This window comes from Pleurodeles waltl, chromosome 4_1 (assembly GCF_031143425.1).
Source record: "Pleurodeles waltl isolate 20211129_DDA chromosome 4_1, aPleWal1.hap1.20221129, whole genome shotgun sequence".
Lineage (NCBI taxonomy): Eukaryota > Metazoa > Chordata > Amphibia > Caudata > Salamandridae > Pleurodeles > Pleurodeles waltl.
Genome location: NC_090442.1, coordinates 314,220,032 through 314,244,474, shown reverse-complemented (window position 1 = coordinate 314,244,474; position 24,443 = coordinate 314,220,032). Strand labels below are relative to the sequence as shown.

The following is a 24,443-nucleotide window of genomic DNA, read 5'->3' as shown; positions in this document are numbered from 1 at the left end:
TTCCTGTTGTTCCTCATGGGTTTTTCTCTTCAGTCTCCCGAGGCCCAAGTACTGTTTTCATGTTTTCATCTGCTTTGCTGGAACTTCTTTTAGCATGTCAGCACGTCTGCGGGGATGCCAGCGATTTGATCGCAGTGCGCACTCACCAAACCCCCCCAATCAGGAACCCACTCTGGTGCTCCCTTTCGTTTAAAAAAACAAGCAGTGCACTCGCCAGTCGCCCCCCCTCACCCCCCGGTCCAAATTAAGGACACACTCTAGTGCTGCCTTTTATTTGCAACCTGGAGCACCACATCAGAGGCTGGCGTTTGTTCCTGGTAAAACGTTAGGTCCTCCCTGCTCACTACTGGTCCACAAATCCTGCTGACTCTAGGAGTGCGCCTAATTGTAACAACAAGAAACCTAGGCTGGATACCAGCGTTCAAATGGCATCTACCTGAGAGGCTTCACCAGGCCTTCTTGAGGAGGTGCCTTGACGCCCTGAGGCACATGATGATTCCCAGCCTGGGGATACCCCCCAAGGAAGATTCTCACTCCCACCAGGAAACAGTTGAGAATGCTGGGGAGGACTTTGATACCCCTGATGGGTACTCGGACAATGAACCAAGCCTTAACAGACCCTAGCGAGTGGAATGCAGTGCCAAGAAACCCAGGCTGAAGGAGAATGGTGATCAGGACTCCACGGGGTTGCCAGGTATGTGGAACCCAGAGGATATTTATCATCCCTGCTCGGCAGACTGGATTCTGGCATCTAAAGTGGTGTTCCACGTGGCCAACCGCATCAGAGAAACCATGGACCCATGGATCAGGAGGTCCAGAGGCGCATGAAGGTAGTATGTCTGAGACCCTCACTGGCCAATAAAGTGGCAAGTAGTCCAGATATTGACCCCAGAATGCGATGTTCATTACAAAATTAAGGGTCTGTATTGCTCGTGGTGATCCTGTCAAGATAAGGTATTGTTTTTTTTGGGGCCACTTACCAAAATCTTGGATATGGCAAAGTAGTCCTGTCATATGATTGATCGCACCATCTTATCTTATCTTATCTTATGTTTCCTAGGCAATGCCAACTGTGCCTTGTCTACGGAGTGCAGATGCTCCTTTCTCATTAAGATTGAACCCAGATTGGGTGAGTTGGCCACCACAGAAGCCGGCACAGTGGCGAATTAGGGCTTTTTTGGAGAACCCTTTATTAAAGAATTGTCATGCTCAAAAATACTTTTTCATCCTTGAATAAAGCCCAACAGTCCATCAAAAAGGTCTTTAAACAACAGGTTTTTGGGGAGGCTGGAAGAGGTAGGGGGTGCTGCTCCAGCTGCTTGAATAACTCCAACCCCCCAGAAACAAACCAGGTGCTCCATCCAGTGGCAAGACCACAGGAAATTTGGAGGGTTCTACCCCTCTAGAGGTTGCTGCAGAGGACTTGGAGGCAAAAGAGCCTTTCGAGGGGTCACCATCGGGCCAGGGCCAACCTGTAAGCGATACCCCTTCTTCTCTACCAGAGGTGGGAGGCAGGTTGCAATGATTCACTCAGAATTAGGTGTCCATAACAGGGGATGTGTGGGTACTTCAGACTGTGAGGGGGTTTCATATAGAATTCTACAGCACACCCCGTCAACTTTGCTGCCCCTATCCGTTGGTTTTCTCGCAAGGAGGGACTCTGTGATAAACCAGGAGGTTTGAGAGCTTTTATAAAACTGAGCAATTACCCCCTCCATTTTTTACACCAGGGGGTCCCTAAGCAACATTTTACTGGTGGAAAGGAAGAACAAAGTTTACAGACCAGTTATAAAACTTAAGAGTTCAACAGATGGGTGGTGTACTGCCACTTCAAAATGGAGGGATATTCTGCTACCCAACGATTGGCTGCTAAGGCTTGACTTAAAGGACGCCTATCTTACCATCCCAATCTTTCCTCCACACAAACAATTTCTACAGTTTGAGTGGGATGCCCACATTTTTGCGTTTACATGCCTGCCTTTCGGGCTGTCCTTGGTTCTTCACCAAGGTACGGAGGCTGTCATGGAATGGCTCTGGGCAACAGAGGTCAGGCTAATAGTGTACCTGGAAGAAATACTTCTAATGCACCAGGACAGGTCCATTTTAGCATTCAAACTCCAGATGACAAAAACTCTCCTACACGATCTGGTGTTTATTGTGAGTGTTATAAAATGGAACTTCGTTCTGGCTCAGAAAATGACCTTGGGGTTCAAAGTAGACACTTCATGACAGATGTTTTTTTGTTTGTCGGAAGCTGTGCAAGACACTGGACAGGGAGACATTCTCCCTCCGCCATCTAGCCAGGATAGTAGGCCTCATGTCTTCCTTTATCCAGGCACTCTTCCCAGGTCCATTGCATTATTGAGCTCTACAGCGCCTGAAGGCTCAACACCTCAGGATGGGACTGATGTATGCTCAAGATATTTCTGTCTCCCCAGAGGCCCGGCTGGAACTCAGTTGGTGGCTCGACCACATGCAGGCAAGGAACAGCAGAGCCATTTTCAGATTATGTCTGGATCTGATTATTGAGTCTGACGCCAGTCATCAGGTGTGGGGTGCACGTTTTGGAGATATAACCACAGGAGGGTAGTGGTCAAAACAAGAGGAGATCCTCCACATCAACTGTTTGGAACTCCTTGTGTCTTGTGCCATTCTTTTGAAGATGGGCAACATCTTCGCAGTATGATATATCAATTGGTATCTGGCCAGGGAATTTTTGGACTACTGTCTGACACACAAATTGTTAGTGGCCGCAGAATACTTACTGGGGAAACTCAACCAGTCAGTGATTGGCAATCCAGACACTGAAGGACACCTAAAGAATTACAGCTCATGGAAACAGGACCTCTTTCTTTTTCAAAAGATCATGGATCAGTGGAGCCCATGCCAGGTGGATCTTTTTGCGTCAAGATTCAACCATCAACTTCCACGCTTCTTCAGCTGGTGCCTGGATCATCTAGCAGCGGCAATGGACCCTTTCCCAAGGATTAGAGTCAGTTTCTCGATGTTAGCGCTCTACTGATCACGATGCCGTTTCAACGAGAGAAAGCAGAGGTGCTCCAAGTGACACTGCTTTAGAAAGCACAAGTTTTGTATTCAGTTCTGCAACTTTCCATGGATTTTCCAATCCCACTTCCCCTGACTCCTTGTCTACTGATGGATCCTCGTGGCGTCTTACATCCACTGGTTGAGGACGGAACTGTTCTACTCTTGGTTTGAAAGATTACAGGGGATGTTGGGCAGTCCGGGGCCTTTCGACACAGGCTGCCTCCCTCATCAGTCGAGCATGGGTGGATTCTGCTGTCCAGAAATACAGCTCGACCTTGAATAGATGGGCACACTGGTGTGAGGTGTAGGAAGCTGGCCTGGTGTGTGGTGAGCAACCATGGTGTTATCACCTTATAGTGGTATACCCTATTATCGTAGTGTAGGCAGTGTCTAGGAGGCCAGGGCTCTCTAGAGGTAGCGGTGGATGAGTAGCCAAGACTTATTTAGGAGACATGCAAAGCTTATGCAGTACCACTACAGTCACACAGCACTTACACACATGAAAGAACCAAACAGTGTTAAAAATTAAAGGTACTTTATTATAGTAACACAAATACTAAAATAATGTATAGGCAATACCCCAACTGGAGATCAGTAAGCACACTTCTATATACACATTAGCAATCAGAAAACAGCATAGAAAGCAATAGGTATTGGTAAAAGCAATAGCAAACAGTCAGGGGCCTAGAGGAGGGCCAAACTATATATTAAAAGAGTGGAATGTGAAGGGCAGCCCCCCACCCAAGAAAGTGGAATCAGTGAAAGAAGCTGGAGGAACTAGGAACTCCAAGAGGTGAGTACCAGAATGCCCCGCAGCGACCAGGAGAGCAGAGTTAAGTACCTGGTTTTCCCCAAAACCAACAGGGTAACTTTGGAAAATTATTGTGCAAAACCCAGACAATTCTGGAAGAACCCAAAGGTGGATCCTGACAGAAGAGGACCTGCAAAGTCCAGTTCACGATGCAGTGTCTAGTGGTGGCAGGAGCCACTACCCACACTTCTGGGGATGCGGGACCAGGTTGACAGTGGACGAAGAAGGTCAGAAGTGCAGGGGAGGGAAGATCTTCGCAGCCGGCCATCGTTACAGTCGGCGCCTGCGGATGCAGGGGAGTGACTCCTTCACTCAAAGGGAAATTACTTCTTACTTCTTGTACAGGCTGAAGACTCGTCACCCTCGGAGGATGCACAGCTGGGGAAATGCTACAGTTGATGGAAGGAGTTGGAGAAAGAATGTTTGTAGGAAATTAGCCTCTTTCTACCTTGGTTACCCCCTCTTTTTACCTGTTAGTCAGTATGTTTGACTGTGTTTACAGGGATCCTGCTAACGAGGACCCAGTGACTGTGCTCTCTCCTCTAAATTTGGTTGCTGGTAACTTTTTCTTCCCACAATTGGCATACTGGTCCCCCCATGTAAGTCCCTAGTATTTGGTACATAGGTATCCAGGGCATTGGAGTTCCAGGGGATCCCTATGGGCTGTAGCAGTTATTCTGCCACCCATGTAAAGGGTTCTGCAGGCCTGCCATTGCAGCTTGCGTGAAACGGGTGCATGCACCTGTTTCACTACAGGTCACTATACCCGGTCACTAGAAGTCACCCCTGTGGTAGCCCAGAGGGCAGGGTGCAGGTACCTGTGTGTGAGGGTACCCCTGCACTAGCAGAGGTGCCCCCACAAACTCCAGAGGCGATGTCGACATAGACCAGGAACGAGACTTACCACGGTCTTGGTCAACAGGGTTTACCCTTCACCCTGTTAATTTTACTAGTGAATGACCTTACTTACTTACCTACTTACTGTGTCGTCTCATAGCCTTGAAATGTCACCTGTTGTGACGAAACACATGTTGGCTGTGTATATGGAACTATGCTCAACTGACTACTTGGCTGTATTTATGGAACAATGCTCAACCGATCTCTTTTGATGCCCTTGGCTACTAATTAAAGGAATCCACTACATCCAACTCAACTGGAGGTCATCCTTATTATGAAAATTGTTTTGAGTGCTGTGGCTTCTGTGCCAAATTTCATGTTTAGTGTTTCTTTGAAGTACTACCTTATGCTCTTGGGTAGTGGAGCATCTTACCCCATAGCACCATAACCCACCCCATGTTTGCGTGATTTTTTTGACATGAACTACTATTGACTATACTTGCTCAACGTGTTGGAAGTGCACCCCTTTCTACCACCACTACCCATTCTTGTCTATGTATATTTCATTGCACGAAGATTTAACAAATTATTGGTTTTCAGACAACGTTTTGTGAACATTTAACATTGAATTTTTGAATTTCTCACAGATGCTAAAAGCAAGAAAAAAGGTGAAGCTTTCGCATGATGATGTAATGCAGAAAATTGGAGAACTTTTTGCGTTAAGGTAAAATGTTTATGCCTTTTCTATCAAATAACCTTGAAATACACAACGTCAGAGGTTGAATTGATTTGAAGACTAAGGCATTAAAATGTGATCAGTAACGAAATTATGGATTATTATGTACACCTTCTCTTAATAAGAGGCATCTGAAACAGACGTTAGTGGAGCATTTCTGATGTGGAACAAAGCAGACTAAAGTGTAGACTGTCCCAAGGGTCGTTAGACACATTACATGAGGCAGAGCTCATGTCCCTCAGCCACCAGATCATTTTGACTGTAAAAAGTTATGACATTGCCTCCAGATAGTCACAGCGGCGGGCCACCTTCTAACATGCCTTGCTGCAATTGTTCCATATGATAGTTTCTTACAGAATTTCTCTTGAGTACTAACAAAGGTCTGCATTTCAATAAATTTATCAGAAAGCATTTCTGAAACATGCCTGCAATAGTTATTACAGTTGTAACAAATCCTAATACTGCCAATGATTTCTGTACATTTGTTTATCTATCTACCTATCTGTGTGTGTGTGTGTGTGTGTGTGTGTGTGTGTGTGTGTGTATATATATATATATATATATATATATATATAGTCACTGAAAAAAGCCAAAGGTTACAGCGACGTTATAGTTAGGTTCTGATTTCACACACACAAAACCATAGAATTTCAGCAGTTATAGCTACCTGAGCTAACTATGACTTACAGCATTTCACGATTAATGACCTGTTCAGGTTAGCATTAGTTTCTTCTTCTTTTTTGAATTATTTTTTATAATTTATCTGCAAATTCTGCAGCAGTGGATTGTATGGCCCGTGAGGCTAATCCATAATTATGCAAAGGGAATGCCGCAGTAATGCATAATTCCAAGGATTTTTGGTGCGATTTGACTATGAACCAAAGTTATGTGTAATTCCATTTATGCATAATTCCTGTGCCTCCAGGTGTAAAAGATGATGATCATATTATGATTTGTCTGTGACCAAAGTTACATTTATGAGGGCAGCGTTGAAAGTTACTATTTGTGTGTGATTTCTTTAAGAGTATGGTGGTCATTACAACCCTGGCGGACGGTGTTAAAGCGGTGGTAAGACTGCCAACAGGACGGCGGTAAAGATTTTGCAATTATGACCGTGGCGGGAACCGGCAACAAAGACAGCCACTTTAACACTCCGACCGCCACGGCGGTACAAACAAACAGCACGCCGTCACCGCCAACAGACAGGCGGATGTACCGCCCACAGTATCACAACCTACCAATCCGCCATCTTTTCCGGGGCGTATTCATTGCGGATAAAAACACGGTGGAAACAGCCATTTCAAAGGGAAAACGCTCACCTCTACACACTCCACGAGGAAGGAGGGCACCATGGAGCCAGAACTTCATATTCTTCCAGCGCTAGTCTTCCTGCTCTTCTACGAGGAGCATCAACGCCGGCGGCGAAGACCACGTGAGTACTGCACCTACGACATAGGGGAGGCAAAAACACAGGGACACACACACTCAACACCCCGACCCTGACCCTCACCCACTACAACACACACACCAATGCTTATCTATACCTTACTGTAACACCCCCCAAACCCCCACTGAAGAATGCAAAGACAAAAGGAAATGAGTGGAACCATTGTAATATATCAAAATACAGTAAGCAAATATATATATATATATATATATATATATATATATATATATATGTATATATATATATATATATATATATACACAATAAACAAAATATACTCCACGATTAGTAGTGCAGGTATTGCACCATTCATAGTCCGTGTACCACTGGGCCCAAAATGCATGGGCGAGGCCCACACAAGATACCCGATCCAAACGGAGAGAACACTGCAGGGGCATCAGATAGAAATACAACAGGCACCTCAGGGGGAAGCGAACGGGGGGCACCTCAGCCGGATGAGTGCACCACGCCAAATCCACGAGGGGGCTCCATGCCCATTGATGTATCCTGGGGAGTGCAAAGCCACAGTCTCTCAAGTCTCTACAGTGGGTGGTTTGCCCACTGTACCATCCTGGGGAGTGCAAAGCCACAGTCTCTCAAGTCTCTACAGTGGGTGGTTTGCCCACTGTTCCATTCTGGGGAGTGCAAAGCCACAGTCTCTCAAGTCTCTACAGTGGGTGGTTTGCCCACTGTACCATCCTGGGGAGTGCAAAGCCACAGTCTCTCAAGTCTCTCCAGTGGGTGGTTTGCCCACTGTTCCATCCTGGGGAGTGCAAAGCCACAGTCTCTCAAGTCTCTACAGTGGGTGGTTTGCCCTCTGTACCATCCTGGGGAGTGCAAAGCCACAGTCTCTCAAGTGGATGCAGGTCTCCACTGGTTCTGGAGGGGGACTGGTGCCCAGAGTGCTTCATCCTGCCAAGGACAGACGGAGTGGATGCAGGTCTTCACTGGTTCTGGAGGGGGACTGGTGCCCAGAGTGCTTCATCCTGCCAAAGACAGACGGAGTGGATGCATGTCTCCACTGGTTCTGGAGGGGGACTGGTGCCCAGAGTGCTTCATCCTGCCAAGGACAGACGGAGTGGATGCAGGTCTCCAATGGTTCTGGAGGGGGACTGGTGCCCAGAGTGCTTCATCCTGCCAAGGACAGACTGAGTGGATGCAGGTCTCCACTGGTTCTGGAAGGGGACTGGTGCCCAGAGTGCTTCATCCTGTGCAGGACAGACGGAGTGGATGCAGGTCTCCACTGGTTCTGGAGGGGGACTGATGCCCAGAGTGCAGCACTCACCCCGTGACGGTCCCAGTTGCGTCACTGCCCCTGCCGCAAATGGGCTAGCGGTGCTTTCCATGGCGGTCTTTGCCCTGTTCAGTGGCCCTTGGCCTGTTCAGCAGTGCTTGATTTGCCAGTGTTTGACCTGTTCAGCGACGCTTTCCATGGCGGTCTTTGCCCTGTTCAGCGGTCCTTGCCATGGCGGTCTTTGCCCTGTTCAGCAGTCCTTGGCCTGTTCAGCGGTGCCTTCCGTGGCGGTCTTTGCCCTGTTCAGCGGTGCTTGGCCTGTTCAGCAGTGCTTTCCATGGCGGTCTTTGCCCTGTTTAGCAGTCCTTGGCCTGTTCAGCAGTGCTTGAGTTGCCAGTGTCTGACCTGTTCAGCGGTGCTTTCCATGGCGGTCTTTGCCCTGTTTAGCGGTTGCTTCCATGGCGGTCTTTGCCCTGTTCAGCGGTCCTTGGCCTGATCAGCAGTGCTTTCCATGGCGGTCTTTGCCCTGTTCAGCGGTCCTTGGCCTGTTCAGCGGTGCTTGAGTTGCCAGTGTCTGACCTGTTCAGCGGTCCTTGCCAAGGCGGTCCTTCATTGCCCAGCAAGGCTGTGGTTGGCGGTCCTTCATGGGTCAGCTTGGCTGTGGCTTGCGGGGCCCTCCTGGCCAGCTGGGCTGTGGCTGGCGGTGGCTTCCTGGGCAGTGACTCTGGCGGTGGCCTCCTGGGCAGTGACTCTGGCGGTGGCCTCCTGGGCAGTGACTCTGGCGGTGGCCTCCTGGGCAGTGACTCTGGTGGTGGCCTCCTGGGCAGTGACGATGGGGTTGGCGGTGGCCTCCTGGGCAGTGACTCTGGCAGTGGCCTCCTGGGCAGTGATGATGGGGCTGGCGGTGGCCTCCTGGGCAGTGACTCTGGCCTCCTGGGCAGTGACGATGGGGCTGGCGGTGGCCTCCTGGGCAGTTTCGATGGGGCTGGCGGTGGCCTCCTGGGCAGTGACGATGGGCCTGGCGGTGGCCTCCTGGGCAGCGGGGATGATGGTGGTCTTCTCCGCCGTGCTGCTCCTCCCAGACTTTGGAGATTTCTTGTGCCCCTTCCCCACCTTGGGAGGAGTCACAGCTGAGTCGACACTCCCCCGGGACCCCTGTGAGTGGCTTGGCTGGCTGGAGTCTTCCCCCTCTCCCGCGAGCCACTGTCCAACTTCCGGTGCTTCAAAGGGGGGGGGGGGGGTACTGGCTGTGCTGTGGCTCCGTGCCACACTGGCTGGCCTGGTAGCCAGTGCACTCCACATACCTGTAACAGGCACCACTGGTCCCGGTGATTTTTTGGCTGAGGTGCTAGTACGGGACCTATGAGTTGGACGGGGGTGGTGGTGGTGGGAAATAGGTTAAGGGGGGACAGGAAAAGTTTTTGGGAGACACTGGGACAGGTAGCTGGAGGGGGTTTGGGAGTGGAGGAAGAATTGGTGGTTGTAGGAGGTGTACGTTTGGTGACTTTGGGTGAAGGTGCATGTGCTGGAGGCTGTCGTGTGGTGGATGGCTGTTGGGTGGGTGTGTGCCTGCGTTTGTGTATCTTCGGAGGGGGCGTCACAGACACACTGGGAGAGGACACGGGACGTGTAAATGGTAGTGGGGGTGGTGAGTGCACGTGAGCGGGTGTGGTGGTGGGTGTGCTGGTGCGTGACGTAGTGGCTGTAGTGGTAGTGCATACAGGTGTGAGTGTAGATGAGACTGGGCGGGAGGAGGGAGACGAGGAGGAGGGGGACACAGTGGAGGCAGTGGATGTTGGTGTGTCTGTATGTGTGTGATGCTTGCGTGAGTGCCTGTGGGATGTGTGGTGCTTATGTTTGCCTGAGCTTCCCTTTTGTGTTGAGGTGTGTGCAGGCTGGTCTGATGTTGTGCTTGGGATAGGCAGAGGTACAGGGGATTAGGTCTGGGTGGAGGAAGTTGGAGGGGGGAGGCTAGACACAGGGACAATGGCTGCCATCAGTGCTGAGGCCAGAGTCTGAACGGTTCGATGAAGGGCAGCCTGACCAGAATGAGTGCCCTCCAGGAATGCATTTGTGTGTTGCAACTCCCTTTTTACACCCTGGATGGCATTCAAAATGGTAGACTGCCGAACAGTGAGAGACCTGAGGAGGTAAATGGCCTCCTCACTGAGGGCCGCAGAGGTGACTGGGCCAGGGGCTGAGGTGCCTGGGGCGAAGGTGATGCCCACCCTCCTGGGTGAGTGGGCACGGGGCGAAGGCTGAGGGGCTGCTGGGAGAGCGGTGCTGGTAGGGCGGGTGGCGGCTGTACCTGTTGAAGTGGGGGGCACAGATGTTGCCGCCACCACAAGGGAGCTCCCATCGGAGGATGAGTCCGTGTTGCTGGTTGCAGATCCTGTGACCGCCGTGGTGCTCCCCTCGCCCTCCATCCTACTGGTGTATTCTGAGTCCGTAGTGTGGCCCTCCATGGCCATGTGGGATGCAGCTCCCTTGTGCTCCGGTGCCACTGTACCTCCACCTGATGATGCTAATGCACACAAGAACAGGGAGACCACAAAAAGGGGGGGGGACGACAGAAGAAAGACAGATTGAGTGCATGGCTTACCGCTACCTTTGGCAGACAATACAGACACAGCAGCCCCCTGCACTACGTCACGCTGTTGGGCTCTACAGATGCAATTCCTGGGAAATGGCCTACAAGGCTATGGATGACATCTGCACACATAGATGACACAGGGGCATGAATACATGTACTTGGCACTCTACAGAGGTGGGGTGGGGTGCCACATGGCCTGCATTACGGAGGGGCCTTGCCTACGGAACTCACCCTGGCCTAGGGAAACCCACAGCCCTCCTCCCCCACCCAGACACCTTCACTGCGCGCAAAGTCCGCTGAATGAGAGTGTACTCACCCCCTTGTGTCTGCTGTGATGCCCACAAGCGCCCATCCAACTCAGGATAGGCCACCGCCAGGATCCTGAACATCAGGGGGGTCATGGTTCGACGGGCACCCCTCCCACGTTGAGAGGCCATCCCCAGCTGAGCCTCCGCCGTCTTCTTGCTCCAGCGGCGAATGTCCTCCCATCTTTTACAGCAGTGGGTGCTCTGTCTGTGGTGGACCCCCAGGGTCCGGACGTCCTTGGCGATGGCACGCTAAATATCCTCCTTCTGGTGGGCGCTGACCTACATGACATGTACAAGGGAAGAAGAGAAGTCATTACCAACTGCACCGTCAAAGTGAGTGGCCCACATCCCTACCCTTGCCATGTGGCACATGCATTCACAGTCCTTCATGCACGCAGAACTCTGCCCCCTTCCTTCTTACAACCTGCCCTCTCCACACAGGCATAGCCCATACAACATGCTCCCTGTGTACTTACCTGTTGGTCTGGAGGACCGTAGAGTAGCGTGTACTGGGGGAGGACCCCGTCGACGAGCTTCTCCAACTCCTCCGATGTGAAGGCAGGGGCCCTTTCCCCAGACGCACAAGCCATTGTCTCTTCCAGACCGAGGTCACAGCAGCACTTGCAGTGTAGGTCCTCTCCTGTCGAAGATCAGGTATCGAGTGATTCGACAGATAGAAAATGGCGGTCACGTCCGCGGCGGTCACATCCGCGGCAGTGCGTACCATCACCGCCAGCGTACATCATCATTGGCTCCTGAGATCCATAGGGTCCAATGTAAAGCAAGACCGCATTGCGCCGCGGACTTCGACCGCCTACTGCGACGGTGTACAATACCAGCGCAGTTACCTCACATTCCATTGTCCCAGTTTAGAGGTCAGGCATCCGCCATTTCAGGGGCCCACATGGCCTAATTACCAACTGCGTCACACATACCTAGGCCTTGTCTCACAACACAAATACAGGCCACATTTTGTGTATGAATGGTGTTCTGTGTAGACTGTGGGTACATACCTCTGAGTTGTTTGACTCTGTGGTCGCTGTTGTCATTCCTAGGCACCGTCTGCTGGGACATGTGAGGAGATGGCGGCATCCTCGGGTGTACCGACCGCTGGTGGACCTGTCGACAATGGAGGAAAGAAATTTGATCATCACCTACAGGTTTGACTGTGCCACAATCCAGGAACTGTGTACCCAGTTGGAGCCAGGCCTAATGTCAGCAATCCGCCATCCCACAGGAATCCCCCCTCAAGTGCAGGTGCTGTCAGTACTCCATTTCCTTGCAAGTGGGTCATTTCAAACAACAGTGGCCATGGCATCAGGGATGTCCCAGCCTATGTTTTCCAACGTGTTGTCCAGAGTGTTGTCTGCCCTGCTGAAACACATGCGGAGCTATATCGTTTTCTCTCAGGTGGAGGACTTGCCTAATGTGAAAGGTGACTTCTATGCCATGGGACATATCCCCAACATCATAGGTGCCATTGATGGGACCCATGTAGCTTTGGTCCCCCCCTCCCCCCCACACAGGAGTGAACAGGTGTACAGGAACCGGAAGAGTTATCATTCCATGAATGTACAGATGGTATGTTTGGCAAACCAGTACATCTCCCAGGTAAATGCTATGTTCCCTGGCTCTGTGCATGACGCCTACATCCTGCGGAATAGCAGCATCCCTTATGTGATGGGTCAACTCAAGAGGCACCGGGTGTGGCTATTAGAGGACTCTGGTTACCCCAACCTGTCATGGCTACTGACCCAAGTGAGGAATCCCAGGACCAGGGCAGAGGAACGCTACAATGAGGCTCATGGGCGGACTAGGAGGGTGATCGAACGCACCTTCGGCCTCCTGAAGGCCAGGTTCAGGTGCCTCCATATGACTGGTGGATCCCTATTCTATTCTACTCACCAAAGAAGGTGTGCCAGATCATCGTGGCCTGCTGTATGCTTCACAACTTGGCTTTGCGACAACAGGTGCCCTTTCTGCAGGAGGATGGTCCAGATGGCGGTGTTGTGGCAGCTGTGGAGCCTGTGGACAGTGATGAGGAGGAAGCAGAGGAAGAAGACATTGACAACAGGGACTCAGTCATCCAGCAGTATTTCCAGTGACACATGGGTGAGAAAACATTCCTGCCTACTACAAGTACTTTAACACTTCTACCAGTGTATGGTCACTGAGTTGTCATTTTCCCTTACGGTTTCACAGGTGTGGTTTCCAACGTGTGTCATCTGCTTAGATTCCTCATGAACTTGAGCTGTGTGACATAGGTATGTTGACATGACATTTGAAAAAGCATTTTGTCACTGTAATTGCTAATACACAATTTCGAAATCACAGACTGACTCCAGATTGTTTTGTGCTTCAAGGGTGTTTATTGAAGTGCTCAATATTAGAGGGGGTTGTAAAATGGTGGGGGGGGGGATAGTGGAGGAATGTCCATGGCAGAGTCCAGTCTATTAGTCTCACAGGTGCATTGCCCATATGGGCATAGGAAGTGGAGCTGGGGCAGTTCCAATATAGACAGGGTTACAAAGTGGGACAGTAGGATGGCAATCAGGGTGGTCTCATTTCTTGGCAGGGGTCTTGGCATCGTGCTCAGTCTTGTCCTGGATCTCAGGGACCGCTTGCGGGTGGTTCTCCGTCTGCAGGGGGTGGGGTGCTGGTGTGGTGGTCCTGTGGCGGTGCCTCCTGTCCTCTAGCGCCGGCGGAGTTGGTGGGCAGTTCATCGTCCATGCTAGTGTCAGGGGCCCCTTGGAGTGCCACAGTGTCCCTCCTGGTGTTAAGTATTTCCTTCAGCACCCCTACAATGGTGCCCAGGGCGGAGCTGATGGTTCTGAGTTCCTCCCTGAGGCCCAAATACTGTTCCTCCTGCATGCACTGGGTCTCATGAAACTTGGGCAGGACAGTTGCCATTGTCTCCTGGGAGTGGTGGTATGCTCCCATGATGTAGGAGAGGGCCTTGTGGAAAGTGGGTTCCCTTGGCCTGTCCGCCCCCTGTCGTACGGCAGCCCTCCCAGTTCCCCTGTGTTCCTGGGCCTCCGTCCCCTGGACCGTGTGCCCAATGCCACTGCCCCCAGGTCCCTGTTGTTGGGGTGGTGGGTTATCCTGGGTTCCCTGTAGTAGTGGACACACAGCTGATTGACCCGTCCTGGGGACGGAGGTATGGGCCTGCTGGGTGGGTGCTGTGCTGGTGTTACCAGAGGGTGGAAGGTCTGTGGTGGGCCGTGCCTGTGTGAGGGGAACCGACTATCCCGAGGCCCACGATGGTCCGGGCTGGTCATCTGGATCCAGTAGGACAGAGCTGCTGTCATCACTGTGGGCCTCTTCTGTGGGTGGGGTGGAGATGTCTGGACCCTCCTGTCTGGTGATGTTGGGTAGGGGTCCTGCAGGGGTGGAAAAACATGATTATTGCATCTGTGTGTGTCATGGTGTGCAATGGGTGGGTGACCGTGTACCCCAGTGTTGGCATTCCTGTGTGGGGGCTTGTGTGATGATGGTTGAGGGGGGTGTTATGGGTATGTGCAGTGGGCATGCTTTAGTGATGGGTGTCAATGCTTTGTTTTGTCATGCAGGGCTTGGTGTTTGGACGTGTGGTTTGTGTTATTAGTACATTTGTGAGAAGTTGGAGTGATAGGGGAGGGGTTGAGGGTGGGGGTCTGTGATAGCATGCAGGTAGGGTGGGGGATATGGTAGTTAAAGCTTTGACTTACCAGAGTCCATTCCTCCACTGACTCCTGCGAGGCCCTCAGGATGCAGAATCGCCAAGACCTGCTCCTCCCCTGTTGTTAGTTGTGGGGGAGGAGGTGGGGTTCCGCCGGCCGGCCGCTGTACCGCCAGGTGGTGTCTGGAGACCACGGAACACACCTTCCCCCGTAGGTCGTTCCACCTCTTCCTGATGTCGTCCCGATTTCTTGGGTGCTGTCCCACTGCGTTGACCCTGTCGACTATTCTTCGCCATAGCTCTATCTTCCTTGCAATTGAGGTGTGCTGCACCTGTGATCCGAATAGCTGTGGCTCTACCCGGATGATTTCCTCCCCCATGACCCTGAGCTCCTCCTCCGAGAACCTGGGGTATCTTTGCCGTGCCATGGGGTGGTGTGGGTGATGTGTGGGGTGGTGTGTGTCGTGATATGTGTGGTGATATGTAGTGGTGTGTGGTGTTTTGTGCGTGGAAGTTGTGTGGGTGATGGTGTTGAGTTCCTGTGGATGGTAGTTTGTGGATGCTGGTGTCTCTCTCTGGCCTTCTTTCGGACTTTTTGGTAGTAGGGGTTTGTGGGTGATGTGGGTGTGTGTTTTTTATATTTTATTGGGTGTGTGGGAGTGGTGTGTGTATGTGTATCAGGTGTGTGTATTTCGAATTGTCCAATGTGGCAGTGTTTTGTAGAAGTGTGTGTATTTTGAGTGCGGCGGTGTGTACCGCCAATGGAATACCACGGTTGAAAGACCGCTGCGTGGATTCGTGTGTCGTGATAGTGTGGGCGTATTTCTGTTGACGTGACGGTGGAGGTTTTGTTTTCGCCAGTTTATCACGGACCTTTGCTGTGACGGACTTGTGTGGGTGTCTGAATTTTGTCGGATTTCGAGATGTGGGTCATAATAGCTGTGGCGGAATTCCGCGGCCTCGGCGGTGTGTTGGCGGTCTTCTGCCCGGCGGTAAGCGGCTTTTACCACCAATGTTGTAATGACCCCCTATGTGTGATTTGGCTACTCTTGGTTGAAGATAAGTGATGATCTGGTGAGGAGAACATAGAATGTATCTTCTCATAAAGGGGACATGCAGATGCCCTCCTCTCTTTCAATGTTTACATCTGCGTATGGGATATTTAGCCTGATGGTTTATCGATTTTTATCGACTGGAGACAAACACCACTGTCATGCTAATACTGGACCCGTGCCGGCTCTTTAGGGCTCTATATGCCATGAAGACTTCAATTACAAGTGCCACAAAATGTAACCCAGCACAACGATGCCAGCGTAAATGGAGCAGCCGCAACATATGCCACCATACAGCTAGAGAGCAGAGTTAAGCCCAACCACGGAAGCTTACTGACAAAAAATGGACCACATGGACTATATCCGCCCCCTTGACATCAAAATCCTGTCCCAGTCACCAGTTTGCCCATACCTTCCAGGCCGAGCCATGTTTCTTAAATCCGCCAATACTCAACTTAGGAGGGAGGCAGCCTGTGTCAAAAGGTAGAGTGGAAAAGGGGTTGAGGGCAGGCCAGAAGAATATTTGAGGGATACACAACCAAAAAACTGGTGGGATCCTAAGACGCAAAGCAGGAGAGGAGCAGAGGTGGAAATCATGGAATTGGATCGAACATACTTGCGCAAGTCAAGCAACCCTTTTCCTGTAAAATCACCCACTCAAGCGCAAGCATAGCCAGACCAGTCTAAATACTCCAGGTGATCCTGACAAAGACAACTCGCGCCCCAGCCCTCCTCCTCTCATATAAAAGGACCCGACGCTGTCTCTGCTCCTCATTCTGCAACCTAGCTGAGCTGGCTTGCCCATAGAGGGGGAACCCTGGTGCAGCTGGGCTTATAAAGGAGGATCCAGCTCCGGGAGGGTCTTCACTGAGGGGGTGAGCTCACCTCCCAGGTGCAAATAGTCCACCTCAACCACCAAGTCCTGAAGGGGCTGACACAAGTAGGAGGGGTGTACAAGCCAGCAGTGGAATGAGGTGCTAAGGCACCCCCTGCCAAATTGTTGCCCTACCTGCCATGCAGGCACCATCACATGCCACAGTGGCTTGCCTCACAGTGTGGTGGTTAGCGGCAGATAGGTATGACGGACACAAAGGAGCCAGTTCTCTTCCCTAGTGCTGCAGGCCCTTCTGGTCAGTGTAGGGAGAGCACTCCAGAGTTAGTTGCACTGTACATGAGGATTTTTCAGCAGTTTCTTTATCCCCTCACTCGTTGTATTTTTGTCTCCTGTTTTTTCCCCCTTGTGTTTCTTTTTCTCTAGTTCTTTGCAGTTCCGGTTGCTCTGCCTCTTTGTGCCTCTCTAGAGATATATAGTGCCAAATCTCTGCATCGGTACTTCTATCATTTCTGACCTGCTTCATTCACTAATCCTCTTGCCCTGGAGTTCCTTCAGCCGGAAAAGGGGTTTTCCTCTAGATCTTGGGGCCCATCTTTTTTCCCCATTTCTTACTAGTCGTGCAAGGGAAACAAGCCTATAGAAAGGGATTGCTCTTCCTTAGGCACATGAAAAAATGTAAAAAGGAATCGACTTTATCTAGAACTGTACACAATCCAACCTTGGGTAAGATACAGAGGTAAAAGGACACCTAAACCTAATAAGCTCTCTGCTCTTAAGCTGTTTGGTAACAACTTCGTAAATCTGTATAGACACCAATAATCACAATGTATAATGATTGTAGAAACTCAGCTGAGATACCAAGAGTACTGGAGTTAGTTCTGCTTCAAACTGTAAACAGTACCCTATTCTGGGGTGAAAATTCATCCAGCCTAATCCTGCATCCAGCATCAGGCGTAGTCTAACATGATGTAAGACAAGAAGATTGCGAAATGGCAGATGAGACTTCCTGAAAGGGTAGTCATTAGAGGGCCAGTTTATAAAATACGTAACGCATATTTTTAACATTCCACAACTGGGTATATGAAGTCCCCTGGGGCATACTGAAGCCCAAAGTTCCCCGACTAGAAAACCAGCCACAGGTATGACCCATCTGAAATGCCCAGTTTAAAATTGCTTACTTTCCTGTATGCCTTACCTTCTTCAGCCTGTTAAAAAAAAATATATATTTTTATTACATGTGCCCTCTAGAGATCGAGGTCTCTGTCCTACACCAAGCACACAGAGTATCTGTATTTATCCTGTTGCCTCGCTCCTGCTGTATGAAATAGATAGCCTTCAGCAATAATCCCTGGTCTTCCAGCATCAAAGGCCGTTTTATCCCCAGAGTTAACAAACAGGATATTCTGAGAGTTCACAGGGAGAAATGGAGAATCCCAAGAAAGCAGGCTTGTGAGGTGCACACTGACGTCCTCAGTACCGCCTATACTCTGTACCTTTTGACTTGTGAAGCAACATTGTAGAATCATCAGTAATGGTAGCAATGCGTCAGGGGTCTCAAAGTTCCAGTCCTTGGAGAATGCATTCATTACTGCAGCTTCCAGATCCGCTCTTCAAGTAAAGAAGACTGAATGCAGATGCAGACTTCTCTCACTGGAGTTTGTAAGAAATTGTGCTCGAGTTCTCCGGACTAAGACAAAAATGCCATAAACATAAATCACTGGCTACGTATGGCAAAGGGGTTTACCTTGCACTGCTGTGACAGCTGGCATATATCACCAATGACACGTTCTTCATCTGCTCCAAATGAAATATTGGACCCTGCCCTTAGCAAGGGGGTTGCTGTGGAAAAGGCTGAACGTATCACATTAACACATTTATGGACCATTTTCTCTTATAAATACCTTACCAAATTGGATACCCTAGCCTAATCGGCTGGCATCTGTGACCAGTGCAGGGCCCAGTAGTAATCACTTGAATGGATAACAGTAGGAGACCCACTGTTCTTGCCACTTCTCTTTTGTGGATTCTGTCAGTTGAGAGCATCTTCTTGGTTGAGACAAATGTGCGATTTTCAAGTTAAGGAACAGTCAATAAAATAATTGATTCGCAACTTTCTGCAGGTATTGCACAGTTGGCACTGCCCTAGAGATAATTGCATTCTGCATCCAGCCAAAGAGCATCTTGAGACCTACTTGGGTATTAGCTTCTTTTGTGACTACAACCACAGACAGGTGCTCCATTTATAACCACCTCTTCTGTCACTTCATTCACCAAGAAAGCAAAAAACATTGCAGTTCAGCTTTGGGCCACATACTGGGGAGAGTGTTAATGACTTAATGGTTTTACATAGTAGTACATTACATACTATACGTACTATGTACTTTCTGAAGATTTGTTTAATATATGTCCTGTGCATGTTGTGTTTACTGACAGATTATGTGAAAAATGGCTAAACATCAGTAGGACAAATTCCCTGGGGGCTTGAAGCTAATTTTCTCTGTCACAGTACTGACAAGCACCACAAGCACTCTGAAATAACCTGGAGCATTGCACTTTGTAGTCACAAGGTGTTTTCGGGAATGGACCATTGCTTCTTCCTGAGGCAATGAGTGTGGAAAGTAAAACATTTCACTTGATCGGTATGGAAGCTAGCATAATTGGGAACCTTTTTAAACTGTTAGAATAAATCACAGGATTTCCAAATGTGGAGTATTCCTGCTGCCTTAAGAAGATGGCATAATTACCATCAGCCTTTTGCCTCCAGTCAGGTGATTGTCAGAAGACGATGGGGAAATAGTCCCCTCTTCCAAAGCCTTGGGTAGGAGGATGACACTATAGCTATCAGGAGTTTTAACTTTGGCAAGTCAACTCGGCCTGCTCGCTATCATTCTGGCAGTTTTCACATCCGAGTGCCACAGCCCACTCCCTCGCAACTCTTTAAATAGTCTAAACATACATCGGTTTTATATAAACACTGCGTTACACATTGGTTTTAAGGCACATTAAGAAAATAAAACAGGAGACTAGTAACACATCTGGCTTCTGAGAGCAAAAAAGAGCTGAAGGTGGTGAGGGCGTTTCGTAAAGCCGTTAGCTAACTAGATCAAATTTGTTTTAGAAATCATTTCCACAGACCTTTTCTGAAATGTATTTGATTTGCAGTGCTATATGCTGTTTTGTGGCTGACATTTTGGGCCATATGTACAAAAGCGTTTTCCCATAGGCACAGAAAGGGTAAAATCCTTTGATACATCTGTCCCTTTGTCTCTAAAGAGCAGGAAAGGAAAATATTAGCCCCAAACCTTGCATCTAATTATTTGCATCTACTGGCCGTTGTTTTGTTTTGCTTTCAAATCTATATTTTGTTTTAATTTTTAACGATTAGTGTAGCATCTGTCATATAAAATACTGTACAAAGTATGCATTTTCCCATAATGAAAACTACTGGTTAGTCATCAGAGCGACTTCACTCCTTCTTTCTTTTCTTTATTGTAACCCCTTACCATTAGGGAAAGAACTGACAGCATGGCTACTGCATGGAAACAGTCGTGCAGTTTCTATTCGTTAATTCTGTTTTGTTTTGACTGCTTTTGTAGAAGCCAGATGTTGACCACATTTGCTAGTAAATGAAGGGGAGGAGCAGCACAATTAGTAGGACAGAAGGTACCGAAGTTAGTCCCTTACACTTACTTCTTTGTCTTAAGCACACCTTTATTCTTCTCTTGCAAAGTGTTCCTGGCATAACACTGATCAAGGGTGGTTAACAGTAGTTTGGGCTTAAGAGGATTCAACCAGAGAGATTCATCAGCATATTTTTGCCAAACAGCCTCTTTTCTGGAGCCACAGGGAGTACTATGAGAAGGAGTGGGCAGAAGATGAGGTGGCTACTTTGCAGATCACTTCAGTGTGATGGTGCCTGTGAAAAGTAACTGACTCTGCCTTGACCAAGACTGAATGAACATGAATCTCCAGTAGGTGAAGGGCCCCAGTACTGAGTAATATTTCTTGAACACATGTCTGTAACCACTGGGCAATTGTTACCTTTAAAGCCACCATTATTGTTGGTCAGGCCTACCATGGGTGACTGACTGTGAAAGAAAACCAAATGACCTGGATGATCAGAGTACCTCTACCTGCAATGCCCGTTAATGGGACATCAGAAAGTGTGGCAACGACGCAGGCAAGGGTGGACAGAAGCAATAAATCTGAACCAGTGGACTTGCTCTAGCATAGTTTGGGGTCTTCCAAGTGTCCAAGTACCAAGCAACCCCTCCTTTCTTTCCAGTCTGTGCGATTTATCCACAGAGGAGAAAATGGCTGGATTTCTGTTTAGTTCTTTTTTAGCTCATCATTTACGGAAACTTCTCTGCCAGCCTTTATCCATCTGAAGCACAAACCAAGCAATTGAGGTGTTTAGGTTTAAGTTGTACTGACCACAGTTTTGTACTGAATGATCACAGTATGTTTGGTAGGGACAAACTGAAACTTAACATAAACAATTTAGTAGAGGTATTGTTCCCTGAGCTCCTATTGCAAGACTTGATGATTTGAACTAGGCCTGCAACACTTCCCATTGTCAGTTCCCTTCTGAGACCCTCCTACTTAGTTACAGAGTTAATGTTGCTTGCTGTTGATACTTCTGCCTGCAGATTCAGCACCTTCAGGTGTTAGACTGGACCCAGAAGCCTTTTCAGTAGCTTATTCACCCACTGCAATGTCTTGAGGTTGGTTCCCTTTTTTTGCAGCTTTCGACCTGGATCGGGAGCATGCTCTTCTGAGAAGACTGCTTCTCACAACAAACTTCTGTGTAAGTCATTTTTATTTGGTGCAGTGCCTAGGGCATCTTCCCCCAGCAACCCACCTCACCCCGAGGCCCTCACTGCAACTGTTCAGTGCTTAAACCCCATACGGACTGTGAACATCAAATGTCCATTATGGACACTTAAAACATATGTCTATAGTGTCTACAGTTGTCTCTTGTTTGCACAAAGGATCTTAATTATTTTTGACCTTATTTTAACCAGATAAATATCATATATTTTTCTATATGACATGAGAACTGCCTGGCTGCCCAAAAGACTCATCTCGACTGCTTTGCTGAGAAGGACTGCTACCCAGCTTGTTGTCCTGCTGCCCTTTGACTTTGCTGGAAGGACTATGCCTTCCTCATGAACTGCCCTCCAATGGCTTGGACTGAGCTTGCCTCCTGTTTCTGAAGTCTCGGGGCCAACAAAGACTTCACCTCATCAAGAAAATTCTTGTGCGTGGAAAATTGATGCAACATCTGCAGAAATCGACACATCACGCCTGGAAAATCGCCACACCTCTGACTGGAATGACACAGCACTGACTTACCGACGAGAAATTTGAGGCAGCACCTGCCTTGCGACAGAAAATTTGACGCATTGCCTACCGGATCGACGCAGCATCTGCTCTTCTTACCAGTGCATTAAGGATATTCAACGTCACTGGGCATCAAAATATCCCCGCACTGCAGTGAGAAACCAAGACTGCATGCCTGAAAAACAAAGCAACTCCTTGCTGCGTTGAAAGAAGCAGTCCATTGTCTGTGCCGCCCCTGAAAATCTGACGCAACACCTTATTTTTTCACGCATCTCCTCCTTTGGGGTCCCCATGCGCAGTAATTTGTGACGCTTCCCAGGTGCTGTGTGTTACAAAGAAACAAATATAGATTTCTAAGGATAGAAACTCTTTTAAACCTTTTAAAAGTGATATTTCAACTTGTGCTTAATGGATTTTTGTCGTTTTGACCTTATTTTATTCAGATAAATATTACCTTTTTTTCTTAACCTGTGTGGTGTAGTTTTGTGGAGATTTCACTGTGTTACTGTATGAGTCACTGCATAAATACTTTACACATTGCCTTCTAAGTTAAGCCTGACGGCTCAGTGCCAAGCTACCAGAGGGTGGGCACAGGATAATTTGGATTGTGTGTGATTTACCCTGACTAGGATTATGGTCCCTACTTGGACAGTGGTGTATACCTCTGCCAACTAGAGACCCCGTTTCTAATACTCTGTCTTTCAGATTAGCTGTCTGTGTTTAAGTTACACATTTTCATTAGATTTTTGAAAGGACTAACTAACCTATTTCCACCAACTCCATTTGTCATTCCGCAATAGGACGATAATTTGGTTTTGATATTTTTGATTGTGCCTCCCTCCTAACCACTTCATATTTACCAGTTGAGTTTACGAACAATGAAAACATTTTTTTTGGCTGCGATAACCTCACTGAGGTATGTCCATGCGTTGCAAGGACTGAGCATTTGCCCTCAATTTACATGTTTTTATAAGCATGCGTGGCTGTAGACACACATGCTCAGCATACTCCTGCCTGCATACTACTTCCATCTAGTGTTGGGATCGCATTGTTGCAACTTGTTTTTCTTCAAAGAAGTCTTATGAGTCATGAGGTGTAAGTGTGTCCTTCTCTGGTAAAGAATGCCTATTGGCCCTAACTCCATTGTTACATTTGTTTTTCTCTGCCATTGGGTTCGGATGTGTCCCTTTCCTTTCCTGAGAACAGTTTTTCTACTGTGGTGCTCATTCCATCTTTTTCTACTCTTCTTCTCTCCACTGCTCTGGATATGGTCATCTAGGACTAGGCTACTTGGCCGTTGTGGATTTTCTTTTCCGATGCCGGAAGATGAAGATTTGCAAAGCGTACTGGAACAGAGACCCTTGAAGAGATGTCATCAGTGCCACTCAAAGTACCTACAGACATCTTCATCAAAGCAGACCTGCTGGACACCGAAGAGGAGGATTTGGTGTCACCCGATGTACTAGCCCATCAACACAGCCCAGATATCATCGGATCTGATTCCTCAGAGCCTGAGGAGGAGGAAATGGTGCTCAAAGATGCCCTGTCTTTTTTACTCAACCTCTGGACCTCGCACTAAGGCCACACCAAGATTCCTGAGTACGGCAGTATCCACATTTCTAAACAGACTTCCAAGACACATAGCTGCATGTCGAAGCTGAGCTCTGCACCCGTCAAGCCCGGTTCATAAGCCACAACCACCTCAAGGTGTGCCACTGCCCTAGAGCTCTGGCCAGCACATAGTCATGGAGTCTGAGCGGAGAAGGGATCCAGCCAGTAGCCTCAGCCCTACAGCCCACACATTGGTGCTGAACGTTTGAGGCCGATGCCTCTGTGAAAGCCCAAAACAGCATTGGCGTTGAACCAAGCAATGGCTCCGAGACTATTGACTGCCGACTCAGAGAAGCCATTGTGGAGAAGCTCCAATAGGAGCTGAATGAAAGGTAGCATCTAACTACAGTATTATTCTCCCCTGCACAGGCAGGATCTCTACCACATGAAAGACTTTACCTAAGAAGCAAAGACTCCCCTCGAGGATGTTCCAGAACTGAACACTCCTCTAAAAAGGGCACCTCCTGAGAGGCCTAAGGACAAGTCTCTTAACCCTCCATCTCCTCCTCCGTCACTTCTACTCTCACCTCCTGCAACTTCCGCTCAGGGGTCAACGGAGCCCTGTTAAGATACAGGTAGCCCAAACCCTTTCTCCTCGACAGAGGACTTCAGTTTGTCAGTCTGGCAACACCCTACAGATGGTTCTTGAACCGTCATGGAGTCTCCCAGGGACCCTCAGCTTGACCACTTCCCTGTTGAGGCTCCTCCACAAGACAGCACTACTGCACACCACAGTGCCATCCCTCCAGTTTCTCCCTATTCTGAAAGGTAAGGTCAAATCGGCCCCAGAGATTGTAAGGGAGCTTGTAAAATCTTAGGATTGAGAAAACCTTTAAGGCTGCACCATCTGATCCCCTGTCTCATCAACCTGTCCTTAAATGGAGAAAAACGGTTTGGTACGCAGGTTGATCAAATGCTGTGAACACACTG

General features: G+C 48.9%; 1 protein-coding gene across 4 annotated transcripts in view; it reads left to right on the top strand.

Annotated features, from left to right (window-relative positions):
* Positions 1-24,443, top strand: part of RMND1 (required for meiotic nuclear division 1 homolog) — a 221,251-nt gene that overhangs the window by 117,449 nt on the left and 79,359 nt on the right. For all 4 annotated transcript variants that reach the window (XM_069228413.1, XM_069228415.1, XM_069228417.1 and 1 more), the window contains one exon: positions 5,344-5,420. In XM_069228413.1, coding sequence (XP_069084514.1) covers positions 5,344-5,420 — 77 coding nt within the window. The remainder of the gene's footprint in view (positions 1-5,343; positions 5,421-24,443) is intronic.